A 23952-nucleotide genomic window follows, 5' to 3' on the forward strand; every position below is an offset into this window, starting at 1 on the left:
CACATTTTATTACATGCCAAGCATATACCCAGAGGAATTTTGTTTTTAGAACTTACTTTCATGCATTCAGGGAGGTATTCTACCAGTTCTATGACTGGACATCTATTCGTAGGAGAACAATGATTAAAAACCTTGAAACACTCTCCCCATCTGTAAAAAAATAATAAACACAATTCTTAAACTGTCTGTTGTGTGCAACAACAGAACTACCAGTTGAAATTCAAGATTACTATCTTTAGGGGAAATTGATTGGTTAGCTGAAATTCAAGATTATTGTGTTTAGGAGAAACTGATTGGTTCCAATGGAATCAATATGTGAACTGAAATCAATCCAATAGAGTCCTTATTCATTCATGGAAATTAGAAATGTGGGCAAATTCAAGGATGGTTGTTATAATCACTGTTCTGACTCTATCTAAATGCCTTTTCAAGAAGGTAGGTTTTGACTTTGATTTCCCCCTGAAGTCATGAAGGGGTATTACTTTCAAATCTGGTCATGCTGTATGGAGACATCCACATTGACAAACATACAACAACAACATAGTACTGGTCACATGACACTTTACCTTTAACCCAGGTATACATCATGTATTGAATTAAATACAAAGTAACATGTATCAGGGCTTCCCGGGTGGCTCGGTGGTAAAGAATCTGCCTGCCAAGCAGGAGACAGTGGGTCCGATCCCTGTGCCGGGAAGATCCCCTGGAGAAGGGAATGGCAATCCATTCCAGTATTGTTGCCTGGGAAATCACGTGGACAGAGGAGCCTGGTGGGCTACAGTCCACGGGGTTGCAAAAGAGCAGGACGTGACTGCGCAACTAAACAACAACAACATGTATTAAGTACATTAATAACCACGGGCTCTGTGAGAACATCGCAGATTTGCATCTTTCTTCACTGCCATCTGATTGGACAGATGTTTATGACACCAAGAATGAAAGTAATCTACAACAGGAAGTAAAAAAGAGCCCATTTATCGCCAAGATCCTATCTTTGTAATAGGAGGCTAGTTCTAAAAGCTACCCAGGCAAATTTTCTGTTAACCCTATCAGTAAAGTCCGTCCAGGATATCTGTACCATCAATAGAAAACTCCAGGTTGCACTGATGAGTGCTTCTAAGGAAGAATGGGCCAGAGGACCTGGAGACTTCCCATGCTCCAAAACACAGGCTTGGTCTGCTATGAATATGAGATTGCTCATCTCTGAGTCCACTACCGGGGGACACTGGGCCTTGGTGAGAATCTATCTGTGATGACTAATATATAGAATAGATTATGTTTGAGACATGGGACAAACTACCCTCCAACTTCATCATTAAAACTCCTTAGAGTACGGTTTAAAAAACACCCACAGCCACGCAAGATCATGGGCTAAAGGAAATTCCATTTCCTGGTACTGGTAGCAACAGGGATTTACCTTGAAGAATATTTTCACCAACATCCAGTTTGGGGGTTTCCACTGGGCAGGAGAGCTTCGGGCACGTTCAGGGGAGTCAGGGCAGAGTTAGCCTGACAATGAGCATGGTGCCACAGACTACAGACGCCTGACCCCTGGGGGCCTCACACGAGTGCTGTGAAGTGGGTCTGTGCTCCCGCCACTTAGAAATGGGAGCTGGGGACCAGAGAGTTTAAGCAACTCTTCAGGTGTCTGTGGTCACTCAAAGAGTTCATTAAAAATATTAGGGAAATACTGACATTTTAAAATGTTGACTTTTTGCATCTGTCTCTAAAGCAAGGGAAATAAAGGCAAAAATAAACAAATAGGACCTAATGAAACTTAAAAGTGTTTGCACAGCCAAGGACATCATTGACAAAAAGACAACCTACTGAATGGAAGAAAATATTTTCAAATGATATGATGCAGCTCATATAATTCAACATCAAAAAAACAAACAACTTGATTTTTAAAAATGGACAGAAGACCTCTATAGACATATTCCCAAAGAAGACAAATAGATAGCCAACGGGCACATGGAAAGATGCTGCTAATCATCAGAGAAATGCAAATTCAAACCATAATGAGATATCACCTCACACCTGTCAGAATGGCTGTTGTCAACAAGAACATATATAACAAATGGTGGCAAGGATGTGGAGAAGAGGGAACCCTCATAACACTGTTGGTAGGGATGTAAATTGGTACAGTCACTATGGGGGTTCCTCAGAAAGCTAAAACTAGAACTACCATATGATGAAGTAAGTCCACTCCTGGGTATATAGGTATACAGGATATATAATCCTAAGGAAAAATAAAAACACTAACTCAAAAAGATACATGTACCACAGTGTTCAAAGCAGCATTATTTACAGTTGCCAAGATATGGAAGCAACCTGTGTCCATCAACAGATGAATGGATAAAGATGTGGTATATATATATGTGTGTGTGTGTGCATATATATACATAGACAGATAGATAGATACAACGGAATATCACTCAGCCATAAGAAAGAATGAAATTTTGCCATTTATAACAACACGTATGGACTTGGGAGGGTATTATGGTAAGAGAAATAAGTCAGACAGAAAGACAAATGCTTTATGGTATCGCTTATATGTGGACTAAAAATAAATTAGTGAATATTTAAAAAAAGAGAGACTCGTGGATATAGGGAATAAACCAGTGGTTACCAGGAGGGAGAAGGAAGAGGGGAAGAGCAAAGTAAGAGCAGGGGATTGGAGGTACAAACTACTATGTATCAAACAAATAAGCTACAAGGATATAATGTGCAACATGGAATATAGGCAATGTTTTAGAAAACTATAAATGGAATATAACCTTTAAAACTTGTGAATCACTGTGTTATACACCTGGAACTTACATAATATATTGCACATCAACTAAACCTGAATGAAAAAAGGAAAAATAAATAAAAATGGTGATCGACAGCTGAAACTTTTATTCTTTTTCTCTTCCTGCTTCCTCTCGGATTATCCCCAATGCCAGAGGACACTAGACAATTGTGGGCAGGACGGCAGTGTACCTTTTGTTCCTGATGGTCGTGAGGACCACCTCCTTCCTCTTATTGTGAATTGCAACGTGCAGGAAGGAGGCCTGCTGCTTGTTCAGGACCACATCGGCATCGTAGCTCAGGAGCAGCGAGACGGCTTTGGCATGGCCCTCCCTCGCCGCAAAGTGAAGCGCGGTGTTCTTTCAGAGAAAACAAAACCCAGAAAATCCAGTGACAAAGGCTACTCATCCTTTGGCTATTTTACAGCTTTGTTTCACTGTTGAATTGCTTAAGATATTATTAACAAAACTATTTAATGACAAAGAGTTAAAATTTGGGGCTCCTCCAGTGGCTCAGTGGTAAAGAATCTACCTGCCAATGCAGGAGACCTGGGTTTGATGCCTGGTAGGAGAAAAATCCCACATGCCGTGGAGCAACTAAGCTCCTGCATCATAACTACCGAGCCTGTGCTCTAGAGCCTGGGAGCCACCACTACGGAAACCACACACCCTAGAGCCTGTGCTCCACAACGAGAGAAGCCAGCACAGTGAGAAGAAACCCGTGCACTGCAACTGCAGAGCAGCCCCCGCCTGCCGCAGCTAGAGGGAAAAAATCCATGCTCTTTCAAAGATCTAGCACAGCCAAAAATGAAATAAATTTAAAAAAAAATCAGAGGTTGATAAAAGATTGCCGGTCTCGAGTTTTGCCACATAAAAGACATTTTAAAAAGCAAAGATAGTCCTCTAGGCTCTGTCATTTCGTGAAAGAACGTACATTTCAATACTCATTCTCCAAAAAAGAATGAAGGACATTATAGTGGACTGAAGGAGAGTCTCTCAAATCAAATACGCTTAGTTTTAGGGAAAACTTACCCCTGCCCTCTTCATTTCCCTTGGTCCCCCAGGGAATGGTGAAAATTTTATCATTAGTTCACATGGGCCTGTAACAGGCCTCTACGAAACACACCAGCTGTCCTCAACATACACCCACCCCTTGGGGCTGTCTCCTTATTCTGTTCCCCTTTGACTCTTTCCTCACTAATAGTCTGCATAATAAGGAATAGTTAGGGAGTCTGGGATGGACATGTATACACTGCTATCTTTAAGATGGATAACTAACAAGGACCTATGGTATAGCACAGGGAACTCTGCTCAGTGTTATGTGACAGCCTGGATGGCAGGGGAGTTTGGGAGAGAATGAATACATGGATATATATGGCTGAGTCCCTTTGCTCTCCAACTGAAGCTATCACAACACTGTTCATCAGCTGTACTCCAATATAAAAAGTTATAAAAAAAAGAAGAACCCAATATAGGGCAAGAAGGGAAGAGAGTAGCTGAGAAGGTTTCTGGCAATGTTGGAAGGTTCCTCTATGCCAAGATTTGGGGAGGTATGCGGAACACAGTACATACCCCTTCTTCATCTAGCCGATCTGTGCATTTCAAGTTAGTGTCGAGAATGACCTTCATGGTCTGAGTATACCCACCCAAGGAAGCGTGATGCAAAGCAGTCCAGCCACTGTGGTCACTGTTAGAGAAGAGAAAAGCTGTGCATTTACCTCATAGATGAAAAGGGGAAGGACACCTCCCAGTTGAAAGTGGGTCTGGTGATCAGAGAAAATAAGCCATATCTGAGATATTTGAGTTCTAGCAAGTAATTCTGTGTTGTTGTTGCTGTGTTGCTAAGCTGTGTCAGACTCTTTGCAAACCCATGGACTGGAGCCCACCAGGCTCTTCTGTCCACAAGATTTTTCAGGAAGGAATACTGGAGTGAATTGCCATTTCCTTCTCCAGGGGATCTTCCCGACTCAAGGATCAAACCCACATCTCCTGCATTGGCAGGTGGATTCTTTAGAATCTGAGCCACCTGGGAAGCCCAAATATGTATTACCTGGTTAATTAAACATGAGTTAATTTCAAGCTTAATTGGGTGAGGGCCTCCCTGGTGGCTCAGACGATAAAGAATCTGCCTGCAATTCAGGAGACCCAGGTTCGATCCCTGGATTGGAAAGATCCTTTGGAGAAGGTAATGGCTGCACACTCCAGTATTCTTGCCTGGAGATTTCCATGGACAGTGGAGCCTGGTTGGCTGCAATCCATGGGTAAAAGTTGCAAACTCTCAGTTATAAGATAAACACTAGGGATGTGGTGTATGACATGAATAAATATAATTAAAACTGTTGTCTGTTATAAATGAACATTAACAGAGTAAACCCTAAGAGTTCTGATCACAAAGAAAAATTTTTTTCTTTTTTTTTCTTTTTCCATTTCTTGGTATCTGTATGAGATTAAGGGTGTTCGCTGAACTTACTGTGGTAACCCTTTCATATGTTTTACCTCTTAAGCTTACACAGTGTCAATTATAATCTCAATAAAATTGTAAAAGAAAATAAATAAAGTCTATAAACACATTATCAAATACTTTGGGTGAGTGAAACTACAGCTAGCATGTCTGTGTCATATACATTTTCTTTAAGGCTGTAATGTACTTATACACACTATTTTCAATATTGCTTTATTCTTTCACTGAATATTGTATCAAAAATTTTTCCATGATGGTGTTATTAATCCTTGTGGTTACCATTCATAGCTAATAATAATGATGATCATTATAATAATAATATCATTATACAAAACATGGATAGAAGATGCTTAGCTTAATGCCACTTATTTTTTCTAAGAGTTCAGGTCTAAAGAGATTGTTCCTCTCATGCTCTCAAAAATTCTTACTTGATCCTTTAGGGAAATGTCTGTCTTTTCTCTCAGAAATTCAAGATATGAATACAGTGAACACTTGCCTTTTTTCCAAATTAGACATAGAAAAAAATGTGTGAGATACTGACACAATTTAATTTCAGGGCCAGTAAATAACCGTATTAGGTGCCAGAGACACCTCACTATTACAGTTATGACATCGTTATGCAAGAGCTCTTGTCTTCTGGGTTCACCAGGGGTCCCCTTTGCAAGTCTGTTGCCTGGTGTTCATTTGGAAGCAGGAAGGAACTGAGCAGAACATTGATTTCACGGCTGCATCATTGCTGTGCTGGGGCTGGTACTCTGATAAAGAGATGTGTTTTTTAACATTAGCCTAATAAACTCTCTGCTACCACGTTGGTGCAATTAGAAATTATCCCATCATACATCTATGAAATGCTTCTGGGTTTTCCTTTTATTTTTACAAAGATGTCATTTAATGATGCCACTTTTTGTTGTACTTAATTATTTTAACTTGGGCTTCCCTGGTGGCTCAGACAGTAAAGAGTCTACCTGCAAAGAGTCTACCTGCAATGCAAGAGACATGGGTTCAATCCCTGGGTTGGGATGATCCCCTGCAGGAGGGCATGGCAACCCACTCTAGTACTCTTGCCTGGAGAATCCTCATGGACAGAGAAGCCTGGCGGGCTACAGTCCATGGGGTCACAAGGAGTCAGACATGACTGAGCAACTAAGCACAGCACATTTTAACTTGGTTTTGTTTCATGTGTTAGATTTCTTTTGTAGTGAAATTCAGGAAATTTTTATGTCTCATTTTGCAGCTTAAAGGAAGTTCTTCATGTCCATCAGTCATCATACTGAACGAGATGTAGAGTCTTTGATTTGTATAGCATGTGTGTGTCTGTAAAAACACACTGCCTTGTGTCTGCCAAAACAGCTGATAGCATGATGAAGGTATACAGGAGAAGGGATATCTCAAAAATTCTGGAAACTACACAAAGCCACTTATTCTGTGACTTTGAACAAGGCCTTCAGCTCTATGAACCTCAGTGTTTTCAGCTGGAAATAATACTGACTTCCCTTTCAATATTTGAGAAATCATGTTATGTTTTGAGGATTAAGTGAAATGGGTAAAAGTACTTAGTGAGACTGAAAGTGAGATATCATAATCAAAAATAAATAAGAAAAACACCCTGACAATGTCTAGCCAGTTACAGAGAAGATGTAAATATTGCAATCTTATATCCTCACCTGAGAAATAATGCACCCTTTTTCAGAAGCAGCTGAACAACTTTATCATGCCCGTTCTTTGCAGCCAGGTGGAGAGGAGTCATTCCATGCAGGTCACCTTCATTCAAAAGCCTCGTGTCACTTATGTCTTGCAGGAGCCTCTGACAGGTATTGATACGCCCATAACTTGGAAAAAAAAAGTTTAATATTTTCAAAGCAAACATTTAACAGAAAGAGGACATGTTCGTAAGACGCTTAAAGTGACCCTTACCTGGCTGCAAAATGCAGGGGTGATTTCTTATCTTTGCTTTTGGAATGAATGGACACATTAAAGTTAAGTAGGTTGTTTACAGAGACAGGGACCCCCTGTCGACACGCATAGTGCAGAGGGGTGCACCCATCATTGTCCTCGTCCATCACCAGCTCTTTTATATGCTGCATCTATGGGAAAGATGGATATTCTAAATATAACTCTGTGATGATGCTAACAGAGTGTTTTTCAACCTATTTTGTAGGACAGTATTTTCTAACAAGGACCAATATATACACCTTGAGTAGAAAGTATAAATAACCTTAAGGGTTATATACCAGGGACTTCCCAGGTGATGCTAGGGGTAAAGAACCTGCCTGCCAATGCAGGAGATGCAAGATATGTGAATTCGATCCCTGGGTCGGGAAGATCCCCTGGAGAAGGAAATGGCAACCCACTCCAGTATTCTTGCCTGGGAAATCCCATGGACAGAGGAGTCTGGCAGGCTACCGTCCATGGGGTCACAAAGAGTTGGACACAACTCAACAAGGATACCAGAGTAAAATAAATGCAGATGAAGATGGGTGCTCTGTCTCCATATAATGCATATTACGTATTAAAGGTGCTGAGAAATCCTGACAATATAAAATTATTTAATATTTTAAACCCAGCATTTTCCAAATGTATTTGACCACAAACCAACCTTCTCATCTCTCCCTTCATTCCACCCCCCACGCCCGGCCCAGTAATACTTAGCAGCTTAATGTTAATGTGCTCTGTTAGTCAAAATTAGCAAAACTGTTAAATTAGTATCACTTTAAAAAAATGAATAAAATAAAATGAAATGAACATCACTTTATCTTTTTAAATAAAAATCAAATGGCAAATGAGCAGCTTAAATCAATCCATAACCATTTTATATTTTAGATATTCAAATATACTTTATTCTTTAAGACATAGACTATATTTATATTTATTTATATATTTATTTTAAAAATATGATGCACTTCAAATGTACCTAATAGTCACTCAGTAAGTATTAGTTGGTGAATATAAATATAGAGATAATGTTTTCAAGTTGTCAATAAGCATGTTGAGTAGCTTTTCTTCATTGATTAGGAAGTGCTGCTAATTCATTCATGTACTTGACTTCTCAATTGATACACAATTCATAATGGTCCAAGAGTGAAGGAAAGGCATTCTATCATAGATAAGGATATATGGAAACTCTCCATAACTTAGAAAACAATCTCAATGTAATTTATTTTTATCATTATCATAATCATCACTACTATATTGTAAATATTCAAATATGACATCTTTCTTTAAAAATAAAATTTAAATTCCAGATTCAGCCTTCAAAGGAATAAAAATCATAATAAATGAAATCAGTTTACTCTCTGTTGAACTCAACTCACTTTATGGAAATCCACACATATGTATTACCTGCAGAAACTCAGGATGCAAATTTTTTAATCCATAAGGCTGTTGAACAGTCAAATGCAAAAAATTACGTCCAAGATTATCTTTTATGTCCACACGGGCACCTAAAAAGCACAATATAAATATAACTCCTACTCATTTATTTAAAGCATAGCCTATGGTGGATTTTCAATGTAAGAAAATAAAAGATTGACTTAAAACTTTGCCAGCGTTTAAGTTAGGGAACTTTATTTAGGTAAGAAAACTAAACATGGTTTAAAATGTGTTTATCTTACAGTGTGTATGTGTGTGTACAAAGGGGTAGAGAATGTGTGATTTATTACATTATCTAATATGTGAGGCCTCATCTTTTAAAACATAAAATAGAATTATAGAGAGATTAGAGATCAAGAGAGAAGAGGTGACGGTATCTCTTTTCTTCATTATCAGACTGGGTTAGTATCTAAAACGGGAACAGTTATAGCATCTAAATCAGGTGGATTTGTTCACTGAGAGGATGCAGATAAAGTGTTTAGTAAAAGGTTATCAATTATTGTTCTGAAGTTATCTTTTCAAGTATTATGCCCTACTGGGCTGAAAATTATTCTAGATATGGGAAGTATCCCATTTGTGTTCATAGCACCTGGCCCACAGCCTGGCACACAATAAATGGACACTGAATGTTTAACCAAACCGAGCAGAAGTTCTAAAGGCCTGGCTCAGTCCCTCTTAGTACCTTTAGAGAGGAGCAAATTTACAGTATTCCAGGATGCAGAAGCAGTTGCTAATAGAAGTGGAGACCGTCCTTCAGAGTCGGTGATATCAATATCTGCTCCCTAAAATAAAACAAGTCGTTCAGCAAAAAGCCTGTGAGCAGACAAAACAGCTCACACTACTATCTGTAACTTAATGTTCATTCACTGGGACAGAATGTCCAAAATACAGCTAGCACTCACGCACATGACTGCTTGACATTTCCCTGTAATTCACGTTGTATGAATCATAGGGAAAATCAAGGCCTTATTCTATAACTTCAACAACCGAAGTCCTTCTCCCATGTTAATCTTTTGACTGACATCTGGCAGTAGATCCATCTTCCTGCTGAAATCACAAAATGTTGACCTATATCAGTAGTTTAGTTCCCACTGTAAGAAAAGATTATTAAATATCTGTGGTTAAAAAAATCTAAGTTGATTGCATTTGTCATTTTAAAAGCGTTCACAAGAAATCATTCACTTCTATTGCCAAGAGAGTGGATTCTGGGAGCTCTCATCATAAGGAAAAAAATTTTTTTGTAACTTTCATGGTGACAGATGGTAGCTGGAGTTGCTGTGGTGGTCACTTTACATTGTATACAAATATTGAATCATGCTCTACACCTGAAATTCACATAATAGTATGAGTTAATTATAACTCATGAAAAAAAAAACTGTTCTCTTTTTAAAAACTCTGCTTCATCTGAAACAGATGAACTGAAATAACTGAATTGAAATCATTCAAATCCTAAAGTAAAATTTTAGTCAAATGTTAAAAAATTTTTGCATTTGGGAAATCACATCTCATATGTATATATTTTAAGGGAATAAGCTGGTATTTACCATTACATATTATGGTTACAATATTTGATATGACAAGAAACAAAAACTTTTTAAAAGTTCATGGAAAGAATTCTATCTTTTGCACAGGGTAATAAAAATAGCTTAAACTCCGATTGGGGCTAGGATCCTGTTCTTTTGGGACCCACTGAATACAGACAAGGGCAGCCTGATAGTGATCAGTGAGGTCCTGCCATGCTCTTACAGGTGAAGAGAGGGCTGTATTTGCAGGAAATGTGAATAACAAAATCTGGGCTATAATGAGTCTTCCAGGGATTCTCCTATGTAAATACCACAATTTCAATAGTTGCTATTGACAACAAGCACATGTTAAATACTCCAGGCCAGACTCCATTCATTACTGATATGATAGGGCTTAAATAAATACATCATAGACTCATCTGTAGAAAGGGCTTACATTGAACCCAAAAGCTGCCTGATCGCATTTCTTCGAGTGAAAAAGGTCTTGTGCTTTCACTTGTAACAAACCTTGGACAGTATTTTTAGTTCTTCACATTCTCATTGTTTGAAAGCTGGCACGGAGGCAGCAGGGGTAGAAGATTATAATGGAAGGTGAAGGGCGCACGTGCTTTCTGTCCTGCCTCCACCTGCAAGCCACTTGTACTGAAGAGGGGTTGACAGAGTCAACAAGCCTGACCCTTTCCCAGGACTGGGTCACAGGAGAGCATTCCTTGCCATGAACCTATCAATTCCCCACAAAAAATGCATTGATATGGGCATCAAGAGTACACTCTGGTACTTCTAGCTTCCTGGCAATGAGGTTTGGCCATTATGCATTCATATACAATATACCCTATTTGTGAATGTATCAAGTATTTTTTTTCTTCTAGTTTTATTGAGATATAATTGACGTGTTGTTGTTCAGTCGCTAAGTCATGTCCAACTCTTGGTGACCCCATGGACTGCAACATGCCAGACTACTTGTTCTCCAATATCTCCTGGAGTTTGCTCAAATTCATGTCCATTGAGTCAATGATGCTATCTAACCATTTCATCCTCCACCACCCCCTTCTCCTTTTGTCTTCAATCTTTCCCAGCATTCAGGGTCTTTTCCAATGAGTTGGCCAAAGTACTGGAGCTTCAGCTTTAGCATCAGTTCTTCCAAGGTGGCTCAGACAGTAAAGAATTTGCCTGCAATGCAGGAGGCCCAGGTTTGATCCCTGGGTCGGGAAGATCCCCTGGAAAAGAGAATGGCAACCCACTCCAGTATTGCCTGGAAAATTCCATGGACAGAGGAGACTGGTGGGCTCGCGGGGTCACAGAGAGTCGGACATGACTGAGCAACTAACACCTTCACTTTCATAACTGACATACAGCACTGTATAAGTTTAAGCTGTGTGGCATAATAATTGGACTTACAGATATCATGTAGTGATTATCACAGTAAGCTTAGTGTACTCCCTCATCTCAGAGATACAAAATGAAAGACACAGAAAAAATTTTCAAAATGTTCTGCAAATGTATCAATCATCTTTTTGTAAACTCTTTTGCTTGTAGGCAAGAAATCAAAGCGAAAAACAACTATTGTATATTAATGCATATGTGTGGAATGCAGAGCAATGGTACAGATGAACCTATCTGCAGGCAGGAATGCAGAAGTAGAGAACAGATGTGTGGACACAGGGGTAGGAAAGGGTGGCTGAACTGGGAGAATGGGATAGACATATATACTTCCATGTGTAAAACAGCTAGTGGGAAGTTGGTGTATAGCACAGGAACCTCAGCTTGGTGCTCTGTGGGGACCTAGATGCATGGGATGGGGGAGTGGGGGGGAGATCCAAGAGGAGGGGGATGTGTGTATACTCATAGCTGATTCACTTAATTGTACAGCAGAAACTAACACAATATTGTGAAGCAAGTATACCCCAAATTGAAAAATTTGGCTGAATTTTGAAGATTCATGGTATGTAATTATATGATTTTTCAACTGTAAATAGTAATAAAAAATAAATCTGTCAAAGAAATAGTTACCACTGAAATTAAGTAGTCAGCGAGTTCATGGTGATCAAATAATGAGGCTCTGCAAAAAGAGAATTATAAACATATTAAGGAACTACTGACATAAATATACAACATAAAGCTACTATTCAATATATTCAGAAAGTGAATTTAAAGGATCATCGAATAACATGATAAAAGGCTAGGGAGTTAATAACCTTTCAAAATCTACAATTGGATTCTGATTAGGGTAACTTTTCAAGTAGGAGTAATAGCGAAAGATCAAATACATCACAAGATTTTCCTCCTCATCTTTCTGCAAACCTATTTTGTCCTTGTAAAAAACCATCATGAACATGTTCTGAAGTGAACAGTAAAATCTGTCCTAAGAGTTTAAAATAAAAGGCCAAAATAACGGGCTATTACTACTGTGACCATGAGAAATAGCAACAATTGCATACAAGGTACAGCTAAGATTTACCTGCAGGGTTCACAATGTCCCTTTGTTGGCAAAAGTTAACAAGGCAGTGTTAGCGTTCCTAAAGTTTTAGGAAGCCAAAAAAAAAAAAAAAACCCAATGGATATAACTGAAGTCACTTGGTATCATCTCACAAGCAGCCATAAGGATAATGTTAATTAATACAGAAAATACAGATTTTTAATCTATATTAAAGCATCACCATAACAAATGTTAATACCAATTATTTAAAAGTCTGTTTCCTAATGCAAATCTTATTTTTTTGTTCCTACTCAAGACTATCTCCTCTATTCTTAACTTTCTGTGTATGTCTTAGTATCAGCTTGCCAATTTTCATTAAAAATTCACAAGAGGTTGCATTCTAAATGTTATTAGATGTATTGAGCAATTTTAAGAGTCAAATAATGTTAATTTAAGGCCCCATTTGATTTGTTCTGTATCTTCTCAGTCTAGGGCTCTGGTACTCCAAGTGTGGCCTGCACACCACTGAGATCTTTGCACTACAGCAGCAAAAGAAGCTGTGGACCAAGGAACAAACTTTCCTTTGAAGCTCAAGATGAACCCCAGTGTCACTGGCTATGAAAAGGACATTCCAGGATCATAGATCAGCATTAGGTTCATCAGAATTGGACTGAACTAGTCCAAGAAATCTTCAGCCAACTCAAGTTGAAAGTGTCCAGGCTAACTATATTTTTTGGTCAGGTAGATGGGTCTGTTATCCTAAAATAACTCCTTCTTGTGCATATTTGTATATTAAAGCTCTACTGTAAATGTACACATTTTAACTATACTCAGATCACTGCTGCTGCTGCTGCTAAGTTGCTTCAGTCGTGTCCGACTCTGTGCGACCCCATAGACGGCAGCCCACCGGGCTCCCCCATCCCTGGGATTCTCTAGGCAAGAACACTGGAGTGGATTCTGAATTGGCTAAACATTGGCATCACAAAGAGTGTTTAAAAATTCCTGAGAGTCATCAGCAATTCTGATGTAATCTGAGTATGAACTAATGTTGGGATTTTATAAACTACTCACAGGATTCTAACGTGTAGTAGTTTGAAAAATATCTGGTCTAGCAGTTAATCTGTCTACTGAGTTTTTGTTTTATTTCAATATTTGTGTTTTTTTTCCTGTCTAGGGTTTCCAACTGCATCTTTTTCACATCACCAATCTTTGATTCATAAATGCCAATTTGTTTTCCATAATGCCTTCTCTTAATACATTTACTTTACAAATTGATCATTCCTTCTTTTAAATTTCTGAAAGTTTTAAATACCTTTATTATGAAATTATTTATAAGTTGCCCTGTTATTTCTATTTCTTTGGAAGTAAATTAGCCTTTTGTTGATTAGACTGTCATAATCTTATGAATTTCCTTTATGCTATGAAATTTTAGTTTGCAAACTCATCCTGCATGGAAGTTCCTTGGAGTTCCTTCTGTTCATGCATAGCCATTATGGCTAGTGGTTTTGCTAATGTGTACACTCACACCTCCATCTCCCCAGTTTAGAACCAGATCTCATATTGGTAGCTAGAGTTTCTTTTTCACTGTGGGATAGTGTATATTTCTTGGTTCAGTTACTTATTGAGACTATCTCAGCTCTTCTTCTGCCATTCCAAGCTTCTAGCTCTGCCTCCATGTGTATTGTGTGTGTGTGTGTGAGAGAGAGAGACAGACAGACAGACAGACAGAGACAGAGAGAGATGGTGAGAGATAGAGACAGAGAGACAGCAAAGCCCCTTCTCAGCCATTTCTTTCACTCACATAGGGAACAGACAGTTTTTGTCTTCGCAAGGAATTGAACACTCAGTCTACACTGCCTGTTTCCTGTTTTAGCAGCTAGTAAGCCTATCATTTCAGATGCTTTTATCTGATGTGTATTTCTGTTAAACTCAACAGAAGTATTTATCTTCTTTGGAGCTTGGCTATCATTCCTTAAAACTAAGTACATATATGTTTTGAGAACTTTTACATGTAATTGTGGGACTACGTTGAAAGGGAAATCAAGTGGGAAAAGAGGACCACTCATATGTACCTGTTCCATTATCCCCACTGAGAATGAAGATAACACATATGTGAGGACCTGAAACAGGTTAGAAAGGTTTTGAAAAGCCATGTATGTTGACCTCCTGAGCATATAGGAAGTGAATCTTGAGCTTATAGCCACTGGATAAAGAACTGATCCAGAATATTCCACTGGAGAGTTTATCCTATGAAAATCTGTTCAACTTTCTATTTTTGATTCCAGAGGAACATAGAGATTGCAGTTGAACCACAGGATCTTTGTTATCTCTGCTCTTTTCTTTTGAACAATGGATTCTCTGCTACCATAAGTAATAACTTTGTCTTGTCTTCTTAATTAAACACATGAAGACAAAAAATCTGTACTCAGAATGATAGGAAGAAAACTTGCCTGTGAAGCAGTGTCTCGTGATTTCCATCCACCTCATTAACAATATCGCTGCTGCCAGAATAGGAAGATACCATCAGCTTAACGATCTCAGTGGCTCCCTGCGTGGCAGCAAAATGAAGGGCTGTGCACTTCCCTTTCTGTAAAGAGTTTTGATATCAGCATCAATCAATATTCCATCCCAATTTAAGGATCAAACCTAAATTCAGTTGCTTTTTTCTTCCCAGTCCAACAAAATCAAGGAGTATGGAATTTAAGATGGCAAAGAGTAATCAGTTTCACCTATTGAGAAGCCTCAACATAAAAGTCATAGCTAGCAACTTTATTTCCTTGCAAGGCGACAGTTCTTGACAGCTCCGACTGTACTTAGCTTCTATCATCAGTGTCTTTATCTCTACTGTAGCTGTATCTGTGTTTGCAACTGTCTTTGGTAGCTCTCAAAATTCTTTAGATAGATTGAAATTTGAGAGAATCTCTTTTTTCTGCTTTTGCATGAATAGCAGGAAGTAACATCTATCCAAATTAACTGTGAAAGAGCTGTAGGGCACTTTGGCAAATAGAACATGAGCAATTCTACGAGAGGAATCTGAACAGTTACCTCCAGCAGGTCCAGCTGTGCACCATTGTCCAGGCACATTTTAATCATGTCCAAGTCCCCACTTTGAACTGCCATGTGGAGAGGGCTGGCTTTCCCACTGTTCACAAAGTTAATGTGAGACAGTCTGCTATACCCATGTTCCTCACCTTTAGGAGAAAGTAAAATTCAAAAGAATAAATGCTATGAATATATAAAAGATATTTTTTTTAAAAAATAAGAAAGGACTTTTAGACTTACCTAAAAGCCCAGGGATAAATTATGTTATTTCTCAATAGCATCCACCAAAATAGGCTTCCTTATAGTACATAATGGAAGAAAGCTTCTACTTACCAAACTTTAATATTATTTCCATGCATTTTTTGGCACCCGAAAATGCTGCCTGGTGAATAGGGAAGCACCCCCATTTATTTGATTTACATGGCTTAGCTCCTTTATTTAACTGGAACAAAAGAAAGAACAAAAAAAAAGTCAAATGACAAAGATAAACCCGTCACAAGGATGGACAAGAATTTATATGCCTCTCCCATAACTTTTTGCTACTCTGTGCCTATGTAAAATTATTCACATAGGAAAGCTTTGTATGGTATGAAATCTGGACAAAAAAGTAATTTTGGAACTAGGCTAACATTCTGAACTAGAGACACTTTAAATTTTCTAATGACAAAGTAACAACATAGATACAAAAATGTCAACTTGATCTTCCACCAAAGTCAACACAATTTTTAGTGAAATTAAAGAGATTTTAAAAACATTATCACAATTGCTCCTATACCCTTTCTCATTTCCTTATACAAATAAAGTGATAATATTTCCCAGATCATTTTCCTGTCATTTGTGCAATTAACAAATGATTAGACCAGCACTTGTATTAAATCATGAAAATCAGACATTTTTGCTAATGAATGTTCTCTACTAAAAAGTTGTTAAAATGAACAGAATGGTATATTACCTTCACCTCTGAGTCAACCATTCTCAATCATCATTTTCAATAGAACACTGGATTTCAGTTTTAAGTACCTCTTACCACAAAATGAGAGATTTTGAAAAAGCAAAAATGTGTGAAGAAGCAAATACATGTATCATCTTGCTTTCTAGGGGCAGCATTGTTTGACATTTTAGAAGACAATATTTTCTGTCTTTGAGTAAGTGATATTTATGTGTATACTATGTGATCACACCATTTTAAAAAGTATTTTATTTAGTATTCTTAAATTATATGATTTTATTAAATACATATTCCATTTCAGTTCAGTTCAGCCGCTCAGTCATGTCCAACTCTTTGCAACCCCATGAATCGCAGCAAGCCAGGCCTCCCTGTCCATCACCAACTCCCGGAGTTCACTCAGACTCATGTCCATCAAGTCAGTGATGCCATCCAGCCATCTCATCCTCTGTTGTCCCCTTCTCCTCCTGTCCCCAATCCCTCCCAGCATCACAGTCTTTTCCCATGAGTCAACTCTTCCCATGAGGTGGCCAAAGTACTGGAGTTTCAGCTTTAGCATCATTCCCTCCAAAGAAATCCCAGGGCTGATCTCCTTCAAAATGGATTCCATTTGGGGGTACATACAATGAATCCCTATTACTGAATTTCAACTTTTTCTCAGTTTTCTCTGCTATATATAACACTGGTGTTAATATCAGTGATATCTTTAATTATCTCCTTGAGATGTATTCCAAGAATTGGGATTGATGAGTCAAATACATTTGTGCCAACAGTGAATGAAATTCCCCAACTCATTACATTTTCTAACACTCATTACATTTTCAATCAAGAAGGAATTTTTGTCCTTTCAATTTAAGAGATTAAAAAAATTTTCATTGTTTTAATATCTTACTCTTTGATTACTAGAGAAATTAAATAAACTTTATGTGCCCCTTGCCAGTTTTCTATGGAGAACTGTCTTTTTCTTATAAATCTGTGAAAATACAGATAATTTTATATCCATTTAAAGATAAACAGATCAATATAATCATATGCTTTGTTGGCTCAGGTCAATCAATGGATTATAATATAATCTAATACTGAACTCTCCATACAGTCCCTAGATAAGGCCAATGTGGTATTACATGGTACTTTCATTATTTTGATGAATTAATTGCTAGTATTTTTAAGACTGCATCTATATGAAATTGATCTACATTTTTCTTTGGGGGGAGCTCTCAAGTTTTGGAATTATTATTATGTCTAATTTACAATAGGAAAATGAGTACATCAAGGCTGTATTTAACTTTACCCTGCTTATTTAACTTATATGCAGAGTACATCATGAGAAACGCTGGGCTAGAGGAAGCACAAACTGGGAGCAAGATTGCCGGGAGAAATATCAATAACCTGAGATATGCAGATGACACCACCCTTATGGCAGAAAGTGAAGAGGAACTCAAAAGCCTCTTGATGAAAGTGAAAGTGGAGAGTGAAAAAGTTGGCTTAAAGCTCAACATTCAGAAAACGAAGATCATGGCATCTGGTCCCATCACTTCAGGGGAAATAGATGGGGAAACAATGGAAACAGTGCAGACTTTATTTTGGGGGGCTCCAAAATCACTGCGGATGGTGATTGCAGCCATGAAATTAAAAGACGCTTACTCCTTGGAAGGAAAGTTATGACCAAACTAGATAGCATATTGAAAAGCAGAGATATTACTCTGCCAACAAAGGTCCATCTAGTCAAGGCTATGGTTTTTCCATACATGAATGTTAGAGTTGGACTGTGAAGAAAGCTGAGTGCTGAAGAATTGATGCTTTTGAACTGTGGTGTTGGAGAAGACTCATGAGAGTCCCTTGGACTGCAAGGAGATCCAACCTAAAGGAGATCCTAAGGAGTCCATCCTAAAGGAGATCAGTCTTGAGTGTTCACTGGAAGGACTGATGCTGAAGCTGAAGCTCCAATACTTTGGCCACCTCATGTGAAGAGTTGACTCACTGGAAAAGACCCTGACGCTGGGAGGGATTGGGGGCAGGAGGAGAAGGGGACGACTGAGGATGAGATGGCTGGATGGCATCACTAACTCAGTGGACATGAATCTGAGTGAACTCCGGGAGTTTGTGATGGACAGGGAGGCCTGGCATGCTGCCATTCATGGGGTCGCAAAGAGTCAGACAAGACTGAGTGACTGAACTGAACTGAACGTTATAAAACTAATCTGCACAATGTCACTCTTTTCTTGTGCTACAGGAAGATTACCTGAAACAGAAACTTCTTTGCAAGTTTGAAAGAAACTATAAAATCTACAAAAGCATATATTAGCTGGTTCCAGAGCTTTAACAAAGTATTAGCAATGCTTTTTTCCCTAAACTTTAATAGTTCCTTACAGATATTTAATTTTGTAGTCTATTTTAACACTTTAATTACTTTCAGTTATTTATCCATTGGACTTCCCTGGAGGCTCAGATTGTAAAGAAACTGCCTGCAATGCAGGAGACCTAGGTTCAATCCTTGGGTTGGGAAGATCCCCTGGAGTAGAAAATGGTACTCATGCCTGGAGAATCTCATGGACTGGGAAGCCTGGCTGGCTATATATAGTCCATGGGGTCGCAAAGAGTCGGACATGACTGAGCAACTAAGCACAGCACATGTATCCATTAAAAATAATTTTCAAATTTTCAGGATAGGATTGCATACTGATCTTTTGCCATTTAAAAATTCTCCTTCATATTCAATTAAATCCTTTTGCTATTTCTAATTTTGTTGATTTTTGCTTGAGGTTTTTCCATTGTGGTTGGCTGGTTCTTGGTTTAGTTGCTAAGTTGTGTCTGACTCTTGTGACCCCATGGACTAGCCCACCAGGCTCCTCTGTCCGTGGAATTTCCCAGTATAAGCTGTCATGATTGGACCAAAAAAAGTTAAATCTTTTTAAATTCTTTTTTGGTCCAATCATGAAAGCTTATAAGAATATATATTTTCATCCAAGTATATTAGTAAATATGTTAAAAGGTACTTGTAATTTGTAATATCCCACAGATAGTCTGAAATTATTTTGTTTCATTTTATTTACTCCCTGGAGGTGGTGGAGAGGGAAAAGCAAGTGCTAAAAATAGAAAATCTGGCCTGAATAATGTACAAGTGCTTGAGGAATATTTTAAAGAAAGCTCTTTGATGAAATTCTAATACCACACTCAGAAGGGCCACTCTGTGGAGCAGGACTCAGCCATGGTGACAGATTCCTGAAGAGGTGGACTGGATCATCCCAAGAAATCTCACCGGAGAGAAGGCTGGCTCTTCATGTTGGGCTATGGCTGAGGAGCTCAGTCATTATATCATGCAAGGGTCCCTTTCTGAGAACCCAGGGCAGCTGTTTCTTCTCATCTTGGAAACAGATATGGCTGTTTCTCCTGGCTTTTATTTCAGGGCCCAACAATAATTTTGCAAATAACAATCTTCATCTTTCCTTTGACAATTCAGAAGCTCAGAGTCCCAAGTATGATTCACCTTAATGCACATACCGGCCATTATGCTTTGTTTTTTTTGTATTCTGGGCTTCCCTGATGGCCCAGCTGGTAGAGAATCTGCCTGCAACGCAGGAGACCCCGGTTCGATTCCTGGGTCAGGAAGTACTCCTGGACAAGGGATAGGCTACTCACTCCAGTATTCTTGGGCTTCCCTGGTGGCTCAGCTGGTAAAGAATCTGCCCGCAATGCGGAAGACCTGGGTTCAGTCCCTGGGTTTGGAAGACCCCCTGGAGCAGGGAAAGGCTACCCACTCCAGTAGTCCATGGGATCACAAAGAGTCAGATATGACTGAATGACTTTCACATTCACTTTCATTCTAGGTTTGACCACCAGTCTCACATTAATTTTTCTTATTGATATTTTCTTTTCACTTCAGTCATCTCATGTTCTCTGTAATGCTTTCCTATTTGTCTTCCGGAGGAAATTTCAGACTCATTTAAGATTTAAGGGGTGTGCTCAGTTGCTTCAGTTGTGTCTGACTCTGTGTGACCCCATGAACTACAGTCCACCAGGCTCCTCTGTCCATGGGATTCTCCAGGCAAGAATACCAGAGTGGCTTGTGTTGCCCTCCTCCAGGGGATCTTCCTGACCCAGGGATTGAACCCAAGTGTCCTGCATTGCAGCCAGATTCTTCACCTGCTGAGCCATCAAGGAAGCCCTAAGGGGTGTGAACATGTACTCAAACTCACAGAACTGTTTTTTCCTGACACACTTTCTACATTTTATATTTTGCTAAAAGAGAAACTAAAAATAGTTTTATTTATTTTTTATTTTTTGGCCACACCACATGGCACATGGGACCTTAGTTCCCTGGCCAGGGATCGAACCTGTGTCCCCTGCATTGGAAACATGGTGTCTTAACCACTGAACCACCTGGGAAGTCCCTGAAAGCTGTTTTAAAGAACAAAAATTCATGTTGTACTAAAGGATAAAGAAAACAGGAAAAAATATAAATAAAATACAAACCAAAAGCTGCATGGCTTCACTGTTATCTGTGAAACATGTGATTATCAGAGCTGTGTTTCCATTTTCTCCTTCCAGGTTAACATCGGTACCGCTGTGCTCAATCAAGACCTACATAAAAGAGGGAATAGTCAGTCAAAAGTCAACCTGCAGGTTTTCAAATAGGGTATTTGTCTTCCACTGGATGTTAAGCTTTCAGTACCAGGAACCACGTCCTTATTCATCTTTTCCATTACTCTCCCATGGATCTGACATGAAACCTTGTACCTAGTGGGTACTACAAAAATTTCTCATGTAGATTAAATAATGGCAATTTCTATAGCTCATTAATTAAGTCAACATGGAGTTGTAGAATTGAAAATTGACTAAAAATTGTAAATACTAGTTAACATTGCTCACTAAATATTTTTCACTTGTATTAAGTTAGCTATATATGTATATATATATATATAGTTTTTACTGGAGTATAGTTGCTGTATAACATTGTGTTAGTTTCTGCTGTACAGCAAAGTCAATCAGCTGTACACATATATCCCCTCTCCCCTGGCTTTCCTTCCCATTTAGGTCACCACAGAGCAGTAAGTAGAGTTCCCTGTGCTATACAGCAGGCTCTCATTAGTTATCTATTTTATACATAACAGTGTATCAATCCTAATTCCCAATTTTATCTTACCCTCTTCCCCCACTTGGACTTCCCTGGTAGCTCAGATGGTAAAGCATCTGCCTACAATGTGGGAGACCCGGGTTCAATCCCTGAGTCGGGAAGATCTCCTGGAGAAGGAAATGGCAACCCACTCCAGTATTCTTGCCTGAAAAATGCCATGGACTGAGGAGCCTGGTAGCCTACAGTCCATGGGGTCACAAAGAGTCGGACACAACTGAGCGACTTCACTTTCACTTTTCACTTCCCCTCTTGGTATCCATACCTTTATTCTCTCCATCTGCATCTCTGTTTCTGCTTTGCAAATAGATTTTTCTAGATTTCAGATATGTGATTTTAATATATGAGATTAACTAATAGCTACCAAAAATAAATTGATGGAGCCAAAAAATAAATTGAGAATGTGTGGGTGGTGATAAGGTAGGAATGTAAGAAAGGAGAAAGAGAGAAGAGAGGGAGGCAAGGGGAAACAAACATGGGAGGGAACTGTTTCCTTTTCCCATCCTGACATTTGTCTTTGACCCAGACTGCAAGTATTCTGGGAAATGTCCATTAAAACCCCATTCCTTCCAGGAAAGAAGAGAGTCTCATGTAACAGAGATATAGCTTAATTCAGTCGGTTCAAACTTAGTCCGGAACCAGAAACTCTTTCTCCGATGTAAGAAATGAGAATTCCTGCTAAAATGGTTAAGCAGTTTTTCTAATGGAATTTAATTGAAGACCTGTTACCCTTTCATCTGGCTGACTTCCAGCTGATTATTGGCTAAGAGTCTATTGATCTTGAACTAGTTTTCTCCTAACAAAATTTTTCTTACATAAATGTCTCCCTCAAAAGAGAAATCTCTGAATTAGCCTGCTAAAGGCCTTTTCTTTTGCAGCAAGACTCTGATAAAATTATATCATGTGCTCACACTAAATTAAGAAAGAATTTATTAAACAAGCTGTTCCCTAAAAACACAGAGCTCCTAGTTAATAGAATGTGTCCTGATGTGTGTCAGCAGATGAGTCAGGCTTACTCATCAGCTCTTCTCATAAAGGAAAATTACACTGGAATTTTAGACCATAAGAACACACAAGAAGATTGTGGATGAAGGAAAATGAGAACACACAGTTCAGTCCACGGACTTTCTTAACAGTCTGGACTGATTCACGCGTGAAGTAATCTACCCAAGTCTACAAGGAGAGGCTTTTTATCTCTGCCCTCTTAGAGTCACAGCTCATAGATCTGGAGCATCTGTTAGGGTGTTTCTTCTCACTGCCACTAGCACAGTCTTTCCTAAAGCTGTGTTAAATTGTAGGTGGCAGGGGGCCCAGAGACAGCAACTAAACTGTGTGTGGGGAAGCGCCGGAAGCGCAGGGGGAGGGGGCGGCGGCGACGCGGATCTGGCCGCGTTGGCGGGGCCGGGCCGCCGCCTAGTCGCCGCGGCTGCCTCGTGGCGTGGCAGAGCCGAGGATTTAACGCCGGAGCCGGAGCTGCCCCGCCAGTCGCGGAGCAGGCCCTCACCCACGCTGTCCGGGAGCTTCTTCGGACACGCCGGCTAGCGAACCGTCCCCGCAGCCGTCTTTCTTCCTCAGCAGCTGTTTCCACGCTGAGTTTTCTGGGAGCGTAAAAGGAGACGGCCCGGGGACGCCCCAAACCCCTTTTGCTCCTGCCCATTGCAAGTGCCACTACCGCCGTGGGCCTCGCCATCTCCTCCCTCTTCTCCCGCCTCTTCGGCAAGAAGCAGACGCGCGTTTTGATGGTTGAATGGGATGCTGCTAGCAAGACGACCGTTGTGTATAAACTGAAGTTAGGGGAGATAGTCACCACCATTCCTACCATTGGTTTTAATGTGGAAACAGTAGAATATAAGAACATTTGTTTCAAAGCATGGGATGTTGGTGGTCAAGATAAAATTAGGCCTCTCTGGAGGCATTACTTTCAAAATACCCAGGGTCTTATTTTTGTGGTAGATAGCAATGATCGTGAAAGAATTCAGGAAGGAGCAGAAGAGCTGCAGAAAATGCTTCAGGAAGATGAGATACAGTGTTGCTGCTTTTTGCAAACAAACAGGACTTGCCGAATGCTGTGGCCATTAGTGAAATGACAGATAAATTAGGTCTTCAGTCCCCTCCTAACAGAACATGGTATGTTCAAGCCACTTGTGCTACACAAGGAACTGGTCTGTATGAGGGACTTGACTGGCTGTCAAATGAGCTTTCAAAACGTTAAATGAAGCTGGATATCTAACCAAGGACATGTTTGATAGAATCGGTCTAGGCTTGTTACAACAAA

At 39.3% G+C, this 23952-nt stretch overlaps 1 protein-coding gene and 1 pseudogene across 1 annotated transcript in view; one reads left to right on the forward strand and one right to left on the reverse strand.

Moving 5' to 3' along the window:
• Positions 1–23952, reverse strand: part of TRPA1 (transient receptor potential cation channel subfamily A member 1) — a 56533-nt gene that overhangs the window by 14987 nt on the left and 17594 nt on the right. The window contains exons 4-15 of the mRNA XM_068983764.1: positions 21020–21127; positions 15934–16042; positions 15604–15749; positions 15009–15145; positions 12153–12201; positions 9302–9401; positions 8590–8690; positions 7165–7334; positions 6915–7079; positions 4362–4476; positions 2983–3149; positions 57–150 (exon numbers count right to left, since the gene is read on the reverse strand). Coding sequence (XP_068839865.1) covers positions 57–150; positions 2983–3149; positions 4362–4476; positions 6915–7079; positions 7165–7334; positions 8590–8690; positions 9302–9401; positions 12153–12201; positions 15009–15145; positions 15604–15749; positions 15934–16042; positions 21020–21127 — 1461 coding nt within the window. The remainder of the gene's footprint in view (positions 1–56; positions 151–2982; positions 3150–4361; positions 4477–6914; positions 7080–7164; positions 7335–8589; positions 8691–9301; positions 9402–12152; positions 12202–15008; positions 15146–15603; positions 15750–15933; positions 16043–21019; positions 21128–23952) is intronic.
• LOC138088696 (ADP-ribosylation factor 4 pseudogene) lies at positions 21746–23889 on the forward strand (annotated as a pseudogene).

This window comes from Capricornis sumatraensis, chromosome 11 (genome assembly GCF_032405125.1).
Source record: "Capricornis sumatraensis isolate serow.1 chromosome 11, serow.2, whole genome shotgun sequence".
Classification (NCBI taxonomy): domain Eukaryota; kingdom Metazoa; phylum Chordata; class Mammalia; order Artiodactyla; family Bovidae; genus Capricornis; species Capricornis sumatraensis.